This window comes from Vulpes lagopus, chromosome X (assembly GCF_018345385.1).
Source record: "Vulpes lagopus strain Blue_001 chromosome X, ASM1834538v1, whole genome shotgun sequence".
Classification (NCBI taxonomy): Eukaryota; Metazoa; Chordata; class Mammalia; order Carnivora; family Canidae; genus Vulpes; species Vulpes lagopus.
Genome location: NC_054848.1, coordinates 11,777,950 through 11,791,566, shown reverse-complemented (window position 1 = coordinate 11,791,566; position 13,617 = coordinate 11,777,950). Strand labels below are relative to the sequence as shown.

Genomic DNA, 13,617 nt, shown 5'->3' with positions numbered 1-13,617 from the left:
GGGACTGAGGGGTTCCTGGATCACAGGCCTTTCCGTGCTAGAGCAGGAGAGTCTCAGGCACACCTGGGTGCTCCATGTAAGAGCGGGGGGCGGGAGGGGGAGAGATAGAGATAGAGATAGAGATAGAGAGAGAGAGCATGCGAGCGAGCCAGCTCAAAGAGAAAAAGAACACATCTGTTTGGAGCTAAGGCCCGTTAGGAAGCGCATCTTCATTTATCCGGTGAGGAAAGAAGTAGGGTGAGAAAGGGGTTCTGTGAGACTGGTTCCAGGAAGGAGAAGGATATTGTCCATAGGGCATTAGTTTTCAGTCTTGCCTTAGTTCTGGCCCCTAGAGGCTCCTGCCCTTGGGCATGTACTTTCCACAGCCCCACTCTGTTCCTCATCCCACCACGCACCTCCCCGAAGGGCCAGGGCATACCTACTCAGCACCCATGCATCCCTTTTTCTTGATCACCCTTGGGGTACCAGGACTCTGGAATCCCCTGTCCACGGAGTCCTGAGGCCTCTTCCAGGACTGTGTGGACTCGTCCTGGGCCAGTCCCCCTAAGAGTGAACCATGCTATTGGCGTGCCTACCCCTAACCAAGATCCTTAGCTGATAGACAGCTGTCTGTTGGAGACACAGAGGGAGCTTGGAGGTACTGAATGCCATGTATGCACTTGAGTACTGAGTACAGTGCAGGGCAGAGCTGGGGTGGGAAGAGAAAGGCAAGGGGTAGAGTTGGTGGTCGAGGGCTGACATGTGCCAGAAGCTGGTTTCCCTAAAGAGTCTTGGGAATTCTAAACTGGAATATGGCCTCTGAGGTTGGTACAGAGGTCTACCCTTTAAAGTGGGAGCATAGAACTGATTTTATTCACCAGTGTGTGAGCTTGCTTTACAGCTTCTAAGTAATACCTGCCGTATGCGGACTCTTGCTCTAGGCCTTGCAAATGTTGGGGACAGGCCAGTTAGCGTGAATGCCCCACCCCCACGGTAAGGGCCAAACTGCCATTCCTCAGAAGAAACTTACATCATGGTCTGAGCCTCCTGGAAGAATTCATCTTCGGACATGGAGCCCTCCTTGATCATCTTAATGGCAACATCATACTGGCCCTTCCACTTGCCCAGATGGACTACTCCAAACTGACCACTCCCCAGCTCCTTCAGGAGGGTAATCTCTTCTCTCTTCAGTTCCCATATTCCTAATGAGGCAATATAGACACTCTTCAGGATGAGAATGGAAGGCTTTGGGGCTCACAGCTTCCCAAGGGACTTCTCCAGTGAGTTTCATATTGACAATATGAAGAACAGCAAGACTTTTGATTTTAAGTTGATCGCCTCAAAAAACCCTTCGTGAGGCAGTCTTATATGACCTCTCTGACCACACGATAATGCCAACAGGACAATACTCTTCTTGAAGCAGCCAGAGTTCTTGACAAAAGGCTTAGGGCACTTTGCCAACTAGAGGCAGCTTGGAAATACCTGGTGTGAAAGTGTGCTCGATGCTCTTAGCTTGGTAAAATAATCATTAGAGTTTTTTTAATAAAGCAAACTAAACTGTGATCTGGGCGGATGTCATTATCCTAAATACACAAGGTTGAACACTGCCTCCCCTGAATAGGCACAGAACCCCAGAAGAAGAAAGGACAGGCAATGGCAAATATATATATGTGTATATATATATATAAATTTATATATAATAATAAAACTATAATTTATATATATAATATATATATTATATATAAAAAATTTAAACCAAAAATGGTGGGAAATGGAGTTTAAGAGCCCAGGTGTTTGTCCATACCACTTCCCAAGGACACGGAGGTGGGAACCTTGTTGGCCTTGGTCGACACAGGGTGGCGGAGTCGTGTGATCATGCCTGCAATGGAATCAGCACCATATCATCACATCGTATCACATCACATTACATCACCCCTCTGTTTGCGCTCTTGCCAGAGTAGCTAGAAAAGTACAGAGTTCAGGATGTGGTGATGGAGAGAGCAGGTCCATTCTGACCATGTTCATCCTGTAGCTGTATTGATTTGCTTGACTTGACTAACTCAATGTAAAGCAAAAATTAGAAGAGTAAAACATCTTTATGTGATTTTTTAAAAATCCCATCAAATAAGTTGCTCGATGGAATCTTTCATTTAAAAAGTTTTCCCGGGGATCCTTGGGTGGCTTGGCGGTTTGGCGCCTGCTTTTGGCCTGGGGTGTGATCCTGGGGTCCCGGGATCGAGTCCTGCATCGGGCTCCCTGCGTGGGGCCTGCTTCTCCCTCTGCCTGTGTCTCTGCCTCTCTCTTTCTCTGTGTGTCTCTCATGAATGAATAAATAAAATCTTTAAAAATAAATAAATAAATAATAGTTTTCCCATTTTTGCTCTGCTTTTTATAGTCCTATATTTATATACATATACATATAGCTCAATCATTTGGTTAAAAAAATCCAAATAGTACAGAAGGGCACAAAATAAAAAGCAAAGCACTCAATTTTTAAAAATCAAACCTATTACTAAGTTGCATTAAACGCTCAAGTCAGGGATCCCTGGGTTGCTCAGTGGTTTGGCACCTGCCTTTGGCCTGGGGCGTGATCTTGGGGTCCCGGGATCGGGTCCCACGTCGGGCTCCCTGTGTGGGGCCTGCTTCTCCCTCGGCCTGTGTCTCTGCCTCTCTCTCTGTGTGTCTCTCATGAATAAATAAATAAAATCTAAAAAAAAAATAAATTCTCAACAACAACAACAAAAAAGAAATTCCACTTGTAGGGAATCTGGCTACAGAAACACTCATACGGATGCACAGAGCTAGGTGTACAGGCCTGTACATTGAAATATCGATCATGATGTGAAAATACTGTATGCGATGCAACCGCTAATCAATCCAGGGTTGGGTGAATACATTTCGGAGTAATTCTACTGTAGAATTCTATGCAGCTGTTAAACAGACCATGAGCGATATGTATGTGCATGGAAAGACCACTAAGACATGTTGAGCAGAGAAAGCAAGCTGAAAAAGCAGTGTGTGTGGGGAAGGATCTGATCTCTGTAAAAACATAACGTGTAAAAAAAAAATAAACCAAAAAACCCCAAAAAACATAGTGTGCATACATACACATATATAACTCATTCATATCTATAATAAATAGTGTTAGTATCAGCAGACCAAAAGATTCTATTGGAATAGACCCCAAATTGTCTACGGGGTCCTCTCTCCAATGATAAACGTTTCTATAATGTTTGAATTTTGTAATCAACTTATTTCTCTAGGCCGAAAAAGACTGCAAATATTTTTATAACGAGAATCTCCATTCCTAAGCCGCTAACTTACTCAATTTCATTTTTCTGGCATTTTAGAGTGCAGAGTGTCATATTCCAGGGAAATGTAGGCTAAAAATCACAGCAGGTGTGTGACTTGAGAGCATTTTTATTCCTATTTTCATGGTTCCCAATAATATTAAGACTATTAGGAGGATCAGTGATACCTGAGAAAATTGATACTTATCAACAAGGACCCATAAAAAGAAAAATTGAAAAAAATTACCTGCTGAATTGTGTTGATGATAGTGAATAAGCTTGGGGATAGAATCAAAACAGTAGTTTTCCGCCAGGTACAATTTGTTCTCGGCATTCGTATGCACATGGTAATGCTTGACGGTTCCTTTTTTATCACTGGTAAGGAAGAAAGAATGTTAGAATGTTTTTTTTTTTTTTTTTTTTTTAGATTTTATTTATTTTGAGAGAGGGAGAGAGAGAGAGCACAATCGAAGGGGGGGGGGGCAGAGGCAGAGGGAGAAGCAGGCTCACTGCTGAGCGGGAAGCCTGATGTGGGGCTCGATCCCAGGACCCTGAGATCATGACCTGAGCCGAAGGTAGATCCTTAACTGACTGAGCCACCCAGGGGCCCCTAGAATATTTTTGATTATCAATTGAAGTTTGATCAAACAATGGTTAAATGATAATTCAGATGCATTCGCAAATTTTGGAGAGGGAAGTCAGAGGGTTTCTGGACATGTGATGTTTTTCTAGAGCTATCCATGACAATGGGTAATTACGGAAGAGAGCTCCTCTCTGAACTCAACGCATCTTTTGTACACATACAGAATTCATGTACAATAAAATCCCAACTTTCTGCACTGTTCCTCTCTGGAATCTTCCTTTGATGATCGAGAGCCTTGCAGTTCTTAAAGATCATTATTCTGAACACCAATTCTCTTTTAGGATAATAATGAAGATTAAATTGTGGGAGACAACGGTGATTAGGCTGTGGGTGTTCTCATCCAGAGCATGGGTAGGAGGCTCTTTTGGGAGTGGTGCGTGCAAGATGAAATGGGTGGGGATACCCTTTAATTCCTCTTATGAACTTGTACCTTTTCCACATAAAACATGTTTTTCCTGTTGTTCTACTTTTGGAAAATAGTGGTGATTGAAGCACATTGATTTGGGCTAATGAGGAATAATACACCCGCCTGTCTTAGATATCAGAGCCGTACTCTAATCAAGAGCTGGGCTTTGGGACTCCTGGGTGGCTCAGTGGTTGAGCATCTGTCTTCGGCTCGGGCGTGACCCCAGAGTCCGGGGGGGAAAAAGTCCCACATCGGGCTCCCTGCAGGGAGTCTGCTTCTCCTCTGCCTCTCTCTCTCTCTGTGTCTCTCATGAATAAATAAATAAAATCTTAAAAAAAAAAAAAGCTGGGCTTTGCATCCCCTTCCACTGCTTGTTGGCAACCCTCATTTGGGTGTTACGAAGATCAGATGCAATTTTATATATAGCAATTTGCACTATGCTTGGCGCATAAGAAACTGTTGATGAATTGTTGCTGTAATGCCAGCCTGGTTAAAATTGCAACTATAAAAAGGAAAAGGGGTGCTTTCTTGTTGCAAGTGGCTACTTTGCTCTTGGTCTCAGCATGCAATTCATTCAAGCCCATGGATGATGTTTCATAAAAAGAAAGCTTCCGTGTTCATTAATTTGGATTATTTTCATTTGATTCCTTAGCTATTTGCTGCTTTTTTTCTACCTGGCCACCTTCAAAAATAAATCTGGGGTCAAGGATCTTGACTTGGAAGACTTCTGGTATCAGGTTTGGCTGAAACTGCAGGGCCTGCTTCTGCCTGTGTCTCTGCCTCTCTCCGTGTCTCTCGTGAATAAATAAATAAAATCTTTAAAACAGCAACAACTATAATAGTAACTGCTATTCATGCATGAAGTGCTCACTCTGTGCCGGGCACCCTTGTGATCCAACACGTGAATTAATTCACTTCATCCATAGAACATAGTCGTCATTGTTATTTTTCCTTTTCAGAGGGGGATGCTGAGGCACAGAGGTCGGGGACATAGAGCCTTGAAATGGTAGAGTCGGGAGTGGGACCCCGAGGAGCAGCTTCAAGCCAGAGCTCTTAACCACAAAGAGAAGACAGCACCCTGGAAAGAAGCTTTCTGCGGAACACAGATACACTGATTCGACTCTCTGCTAGCTCTGTCCCCTACTGGAGACACTGGCTAAAAAACCAGAGCCTGGGGTGGGTTTCTCAGCTCAGCAGGTGGCTAAGGCCAAGAGTGGACAGGCTCCGTTGCTCTTTTTCTCTCTTTCTAGGCATAGGACTGAGTCCAGGGGAACAGCCCGAGATTCCTTTAACAGGTGTGTACTGAGGCGGGCGGTGCACCCCCCTGCTGCCCGGGATGTGCAGAAGAGGACCCCCCCAGGGAACAAGCTCTCAGAGTAGAGGCCGAGTGGACAAGGCAACTACAAACAGTTGCATTCAATAGAAATACTTTGATCCACGATGCCAGAGGTTAAAGATGGTGTCTTATCCCCAAATGGGACTCGATGGCCAGCATATCCAGAGAACATGCACAAGAGAGGAGAAGGAAATCCGTGTGATACTCACTTCATAGCCTTGCTAAATAAAGACACTGTGTACATTCCCACCTGGCGGGAATTTCGGACCATAAACGCACCTTCTTTTCCCTGGAAAGGAAAGAAAAGAGGGGAAGGAACAGAAAACCTTTTCGTTATTCTTGAAAACTATTTTTCCTGGTAGGTGGTAGGGAAGTGGATCTTTCAGACCCACTTGGAACGTCATTGACGGCCCAGGTCACCCAACAGCTGGCACAGAAGGGGACCCACGGGGCAGCTTTCCTCCTCTGCTCGCTCTCTTCCTTTAGAGACGTACCCCGTGTGCCTCGACTCTTCCTCCCCACTTAGCTTCTAACCCTCCCCGATGGTTTGCTCTGCTTGGTGTTTGTGCAAGCCTGATGTTTTAATCTTGCAGAAATAACATTTAAAACCACCCACCGCCGTGGAATATAATACCCGAGAAGGCATTAGAAAACCAAAGGTGCAGAACAAATCATTTGTTAGAGTTCCATGCCCAGCTTGTCTTTCTTGATGACTTGGGCTAATTCCAAGCAGATCCAGAATCGGGAGGGGCAGACAGTAACCCATAGGCACGTGACAATGTGACAAGATTCAGAGTTAGGGGGTGGCGTCATCGCATTCTCATGAGTACCCCTCAAAGAAACCACTGGCGTGCTTTATTAGGTCGAACTATATCAAAGCACCAGTTTTGCAGGTTGGAAAGAGTTTGCTTCTGGTAATTCTGTGCCAATTTAGTAACAAAATCTAGGCCCTGTTACAGCCGCTGGACTCCGCTTTAGGTGCTACTGAGAAGGGCCGGTGGAGCTGGACTGTTACAAGGATGCTCCCTCCCCCGGCCCCCCAGAAATCATGCCTCTGTTCTTGCCCTGTGCCATCCCCCCCACTGAGTCCGAGCTGGGCCTCGGGGCTTGCTCTGGCTCATAGGACGTTAGCAGGCAGGACAAAAGCAGAAATGTTAAGTGCGTGGAGCGACCTGCGGGCCTTGCGCTGTGTCCCGCTGCCTGGGCTCACCACGCCGTGAGGAGGCCCACGCCAGCCCCACGGGCGGAACGGAGGCACCCGCTTGGCACACTGGTGAGAAACCATAAATCTTGTTTCAAACCGCTAGACGTGGAAGTGGCTGACGACCCAGCAGGAGATAAGGAAAGCCAGAGGAAGTGGCTACGTGCGCAGGGCCTGTAAGCCAGGGGCTGGACGCCTGACGCCCTAAGGACACCCGGGGGGTCTCCGCCAGAAGTAAGCCCCGTGCCCTCTGCGCCCGGCGACGGGTTCTCAGAGGCTGCGTTGAAGACCAGGCGACTTACCTTTTGTCTCAGTAACTGCTCAGACTGTGACCTGGAGATGTTACCTGCAAACCAGCTGCAACGAGAAAGAATTGCATGTTTGCCACTTGAGGGTGTTGAGCGGCGTGACTCATCACCCAGCTTTCTAATCCGGAGGCATCGGCCTCCATCAGGGATTTCCACACCTCACCGCCCCGGAGAATCCCCCCAGGGGGCTCTTCAAAAATACGGATTCCCCGTATTCTCCACCACCTGAGCATGATTCTGGGGTAGGGCCTGCGTCTCTGTGTTCTCACACAGGCTGGCACTTAAGAACCTTTGGCCTCCTTCTGGCAGGTGCCTAAGTTCTATGTGCCACTGTTTGGAGGGAGAGCCGGAGATTAGACCAATGAAGAATGTTCCAGTGGGAAAGTTGGGGTTGCCATAGATGAGAGTTCCTGTCTTTCTTTTCCTTTTTTTTTTTTTAGTTCCTGTCTTTCAACCCTATATTTTTCTTTTAATAATCTGATAGAAGGACACTTTATAGCATCTAGTTTCAAAGCAAATGTTTTTGATTTGCAGTAGATAAGCCTCTGTGGTTATATTAAGCCAGTAATATTAAGCCACCTGAGAAAGAGATGGCATGGGACAGCCAGGTGTAATATTTTCTTTTTTTTAAAGATTTGGGCAGCCCGGGTGGCTCAGCGGTTTAGCGCCGCCTTCAGCCCGGGGCCTCATCCTGGAGACCCGGGATCGAGTGCCACGTTGGGCTCCCTGCCTCTCTCTGTGTGTCTCTCATGAATAAATAAATTTAAAAAAGATTTTATTCATTTACTTGAGGGGGGGGGAGAGAGAGAGAGAGAGAGCAAGCACAAAGGCAAAGGGAGAAGCAGACTCCCTACTGAGCAGGGAGCCCAACACAGGGCTGGTTCCCAGGACCCCGAGATCATGACCTGAGCTGAAGGCAGACGCTTAACCAACTGAGCCCTCCAGGTGCCCCCAGGTGTAATCTTTAAGTATTGCCTTTTTCACTACATTAGCCGAGAGCATAACATCTTACTTTGTATGTAGAGCTCAGCAGGCCACAGAGTTGTTTCTCATGTGAGATCAACAATGTGTGTAGTCTTTTGGTTTTGGCCAGAATGTCACACTAGGGAAATGAACACGGTGTGAGGGGGGATGGAGCATGGGTTTGGGGGCTTACAAGGACCCTCTGGCTAGAGAATAATATCCGAGGAGGAAAGAAGAACCCAAGGGTGAGGATGTGTTAGGTGGGACGTGGCGGGGGCGGGGGGTGTCAGCTGCTGGGCAGGCCAGTGAGGTAGAAAGAGCCACCAGTCAGCCTGGAGGTCTGGAATCTAGACATAACTTCCTAATAAGTAGTTGTACAGCTTTGGACAAGCCACTTAGCCTCTTTTGACCTTGGAATTACCCATTTACAAAATGAAGTTGAGAGTTGAATTTGGTAAGTTTAACAGTCTCTTCTAATTCTACCTGTACAGATACGATATAATTAATCCTTGAGGTATGAACTGATCATTTTCTTCTTAGTTAATATTTTAAGCTAATCATAGCTAATCCAAAGATTCCTCGGGGAATGTGATCCAGGATATGTGCCTATGGGAGATAGGAGAAAGAGATGATCGGGGATCAGGAGAGAGGCCTGGAGAAGCAAGGTGAGATTGTGAATAAGCGCCCCCCCCCCCACTTTGCTCGTGTCATAATTTTGCTGAGGTCTGGCTCTGTTTTATTTATTTATTTAGGCTCTGTTTTAAAAAAGATTTCAGCTCATCAGTGTCCGAGCAGCTGAGCCTTAAGCCTGGTCCTAAGATATGACTTTCCATCGAAGCTTCCGTGCCTCAGCCTTCAAGAGAGCAAGAGTAGAATTGCCCGTGGAGTTCTGGCCACCAAAGAAATGCTTCAGTGCCCCGGATAAAGGAAGAAGCCAGGGCCACCAAGCACGGTGTGAGAGGCTGAGCCCAGGGTCACACAGACCTCAGCTTCTGATTGTCCTTAGGCATCTCTTTGACTTTGAAGAGAGTAGGTCTCTTCTGATCATTTCCCCAAAGCACACCTCTCATGCACTATTTGAATTTAGAAATGCTGGAGATAGAGACTCTCCATGTGGTCAGATCTGGGCTTTCCAAACCAAAGAAAGACTTCCAACTCATCAAAATGTTAAAGGCTGACATGTACAATTCGAAGTTCACTCCCATGGGTTTAAGTCTTTGTCATCCGTCAAAGTGCTATTATCTTTGGATCATTTTTATGCTGGTGTTTCTCAGTCTTTTATGTCTTAGTTTGAATTATTCCATCAGAGGCTTTCCTGCAGGTGGATGTTGGGGCAGAAGGTAGGGATCAAGTGCTAGAAGGCGGTGAAAAGGCCATGCTAATGGAGGGGTGGGGCATACATCACGTCTTTCATAATGTGGCACCAACGCCTAGGGCCGAGCTGGGTTAGAGGTAAGCCCAAGAGGCAAAACAGTGACATGTACTTATAAAACCTCTCATTGTACCTAGAGGCAATATATCAGTGACAGCGCTCATACAAACACACAACTGAAAATGTGTGTAATCCTGGTGTTCAAGAGAGTTGGCCACCACCGGGGAGCAGGTGTCCGGGAGATGCATCACTCCCACCTCTAAGGAGTGCCAATTTTAAATAAAGTTCAGGAGACTTATTTGTCCCTATTTGTAGAAGACAGTCTTAGATTTTGGAAAAGACCTTAAGGGCCCCTCAGGCTAACCTGTCCCAGTACAGTTAGGGTGATCATACATTTCTATTCACCCAGAACAGTCTAGTTTATGCCTGGTGTCCAGGTGCAATATTTAATAGCGCTCTCTCTCTCTCTCACTCTCTCTCTCTGTGTCAAATGTCCTAATCTGGATGCTAAATGATGAGGTCACCCTAGAAGTAGGACTCTCTCAATATAAATACTGTCACATTCAAGTCTCAGTTGTGCTACCTTGCTGACTGCATCATGAATAACTTCAAAAATGGGACTCGGTGCTAAGAAGAGCCTTCAAACATCACCCTGGTTAGAAACCTCCTGGGAAGAAATAATTGGCAGAAATGTCATATGCTGCATCCGTGAAGACAAAGTGAAGGGGACACCAGGTATATGATAAATCCAGTGAATATGTACAGCCAACTTAGATAATCCAGATTGAAGAAAAACATTTCCCTTAGTAACAACCCGTCATCCAGACAAATGGCCCAGAAGCTCACATGACTTTACCCACGTAAATACAGCCTCCCGGGCAAGTCTGAGGCATCTGCTCTAATGCCTTCAGGGAAGAATGGAATGGAAGCATCTATGTTAGTTTTAGAGGAACACAGAGGACTTTCAAACTCACTCATAGTCTTCCAGGTTTTCCTCTTCTTCAGATGAACTGGACTCAGGAAATCCCCTTAAGAAGAGAGGAAACGATACGAATGCAAACAACCACCAAGAAATAATGCAATCACCTAGCGGTGCAATGTCAAAAATCCCACCCTGCTTTCACCCCCGTAAATAAAATTTAGACTGTCAGGGTTCCCTCTTTGCACTTGGGAGGGTATCTGCAAAGTGAAGAGAGAATGACTCACAAGTTGAGTTCGTGCCCGGTTTAATGAGAAAATGGCTCTTTGCTACAGGAGGCCCCCAGGAACACGGATTTGTTTGACTCTTTTGGAAGAGCAGGCTCATGAAATAGATGAGTGCTTTCGGGAGCAGCTGTAGTATGAGGTTCAAAAAAAATTCGGCTTGGGTATAGAGCAATTCTTAGAGAAGAGGTACTGGACTCTCGGTGGGTTTTCCTCCTGCTAGAGAGGCCGAGCCAGGTATGCTCCTGTTCATGCTAACACCAGTGCGTGTCGTGAATGATGGACAGGAACTATCACCGTGAAGAAAACTGTAACCCACGAGTCATCGATTCAGATCAACTGAAGGGATCAGAGAGGCCAACTACATGAATTGTTTTGGCTTGCCTTCACCTTCAACGTGAAGTCCAGTTGTGAAATGATTGCAAATTTGGTTAGTTTTCCTGCAAATGGAAGCAAACCCTAGCCATAAAGGAGTGTGCATTGACTTACCATGACATCTTTGAGGTGCTGTGATTGACACCAGTCCTTTCCCTCTGGTTACTGCCCGCGAAATCGTCACTGCTACGACAAAAGATACATTTTGTACGCTTCTGATTATTTGTAAATGTTCAAGGACAAAGATAGTTGTGTTAGATATCTTTTAGCTTCATTGAACATTTTGACCGGCACATTTCACTTGGTTTGGGAATTCAAGCTAATGAGTTATTTTTGCATTTTCGTCCTGGCAGGGACCCCGATGACAAGTGGTAGCTTGTCCGTGTTCCTAAACAAGAGACCTGTGAATAGCAACGTGGGATTAGTAGATCATCTCCACCGGATTTGCCCTGATTCTCTGGTCGATATGCAAGCATCCGGTCACTTATATATTTTAACATGTTCTTTTCCTCGTAGCTGTTGCAATTAAAAGTCCGGGAAAAAAAATAAATAAAAGTCTGGAAAATACTGAACTTTTAACTCCATGTGGACGCCGATGGATCCGCAGGATCTTCATCACCCCTCTGCCACCCGTCATTTTCCCTCTTCCGTTTTGGGTGCCAAGCAGAGCATGAGGAAGGGCCTACCTCTCCAAGTCCAAAAGGCTGTTTTGTTTGGAGTGGAGGGCCTATTTCCTGCTTGCCTTCATATCTCAGGATCTTTTTCAAAACCACCCTTCATAGTGACAAGCTTCCCTAACAAGGAAATGCTTCTCTGGCTCCATTTCAAGGAATGCCCGGAGAAAGCCCTCAACACTGCAGGGCCTTCCAAGGAGCCTCACTCACTCCTAGCATGGCTTTTTTTGCTTCATCTTTTCATAAGAAAACTCGTATTTTAAAATGCTAAGCAGTCTGCTTAGCCTTTGTGTTGTCTTTAAAGAAGGCAGAGACTGTCCTTCAATAGTGCATCTCTTAGGTTTAGCCACATAATGGGACACTGCGTAGACATTCAAAATAACCATGGGATCCCTGGGCTGCTCAGAGGTTTAGCGCCTGCCTTTAGCCCAGGACGTGATCCTGGAGTCCTGGGATCGAGTCCCACATCGGGCTCCCCGCAAGCAGCCTGCTTCTCCCTCTGCCTGTGTCTCTGCCTCTCTCTCTGTCTCTCATGAATAAATAAATAAAATCTTAAAAAAATAACTGAGGAGCTTGCCCAACAGTGTGAAGGTACCTAACACCTCTGAACTCTACATTTAAAAATGACTGATGGCAAGACGTATGTTATATTTTACCATCACTCAATATTTGTTCACATTAAAACTTAAGTGTATCCTCCTCATGTGTTTAAATGGGAAAAAAAATATCCAAGATGTGAAGTAAAGGGAGCGAGTGGCGCAGAAGACTATGTGGTGAGAATCTGACTTTTTCATTCTCTATACATGGTAGCATGTGCATAGAAAACATTCTAGAAGAACGTACCCTGAATATTCTGCAATATTTGAATGCTTTAATGGAAGCATGCATCATTTTCCTACTCAGAAAAAGAATTACAAAGCACCTCAAGTGAGGATAATTGATAAGAAGTATTATCTACTTACGTGAGCTGAGAATCACGACTGTGTTTTAAAAATTCAATCCACAAAGACCTTTTAGCAATTATCATCACTCACTGACGTAATGCTACTCATGCTAAGTGATTCATCAATTCTTTTGTTCAGATAACTAGCTTTCTCGAGTTCTAGGGGAAAATCCAAAGTTGGGACTGAATCTTGGGTGCAAAATCTAAGGAGGGGCGTCAGAAAAACTCAGTGGTCAAGGTAAATATCATTTTAATGAGATTTTTTTCTGTAAAAATTAATGCAAAAAATCCATGATGGGGCAGCCCTGGTGGCGCAGCGGTTTAGCGCTGCCTGCAACCCAGGGCGTGATCCTGGAGACCCTGGATTGAGTCCCACATCAGGCTCTCTGTATGATGCCTGCTTCTCCCTCTGCCTGTGTCTGCCTCTCTCTCTCTCTGTCTCTATGAATAGATAAATAAAATCTTTAAAAAAAAATCCATGATGAAAAAAAGCCAACATTTTCAATAAAGACAGGATCTAGCAATCGCCGTGCATTTTTGTCAATGACTCCCTGGGGCTTCCGGTAGAGAGGGGACCTGACACAAAGCTGGCATGACACCCATCCTCCTAAGACCTGCATCTATTAAGGGTCTCCTTCCACAAGAACACTGGATTGGCAGGCAAATAATTGTGACATGTCCCCCCAGGCACCAGGTATAGATTAATACTTGGATTCTAGCTCCATTTTGAAATGAAAAGTGCCACAATTTGTTATGCCGGAAGCAACAACAAGAATACACTCAACACTCTTTCAAGTTCTGTGTGGCCCTGTGGCTGTATCCTCGGTACAGTGAGGCATTTGCTTTAGGTAAAAACGATGAGGATGGAAAGAACAAAACAAAGAAAGGGGATGCCTGGGGGAGTCAGAGAGATGCTCTGCATCC

General features: G+C 45.4%; 1 protein-coding gene across 8 annotated transcripts in view; it reads right to left on the bottom strand.

Moving 5' to 3' along the window:
• The window catches only part of BMX (BMX non-receptor tyrosine kinase), a 55,993-nt gene that overhangs the window by 15,901 nt on the left and 26,475 nt on the right, over window positions 1-13,617 (bottom strand). For 7 of the 8 annotated variants that reach the window (XM_041740229.1, XM_041740225.1, XM_041740224.1 and 4 more), the window contains exons 8-14: window positions 11,191-11,262; window positions 10,473-10,526; window positions 7,158-7,212; window positions 5,864-5,943; window positions 3,517-3,644; window positions 1,784-1,858; window positions 1,010-1,181 (exon numbers count right to left, since the gene is read on the bottom strand). In XM_041740229.1, coding sequence (XP_041596163.1) covers window positions 1,010-1,181; window positions 1,784-1,858; window positions 3,517-3,644; window positions 5,864-5,943; window positions 7,158-7,212; window positions 10,473-10,526; window positions 11,191-11,262 — 636 coding nt within the window. The remainder of the gene's footprint in view (window positions 1-1,009; window positions 1,182-1,783; window positions 1,859-3,516; window positions 3,645-5,863; window positions 5,944-7,157; window positions 7,213-10,472; window positions 10,527-11,190; window positions 11,263-13,617) is intronic. The other variant, XM_041740226.1, reaches the window with a different exon arrangement.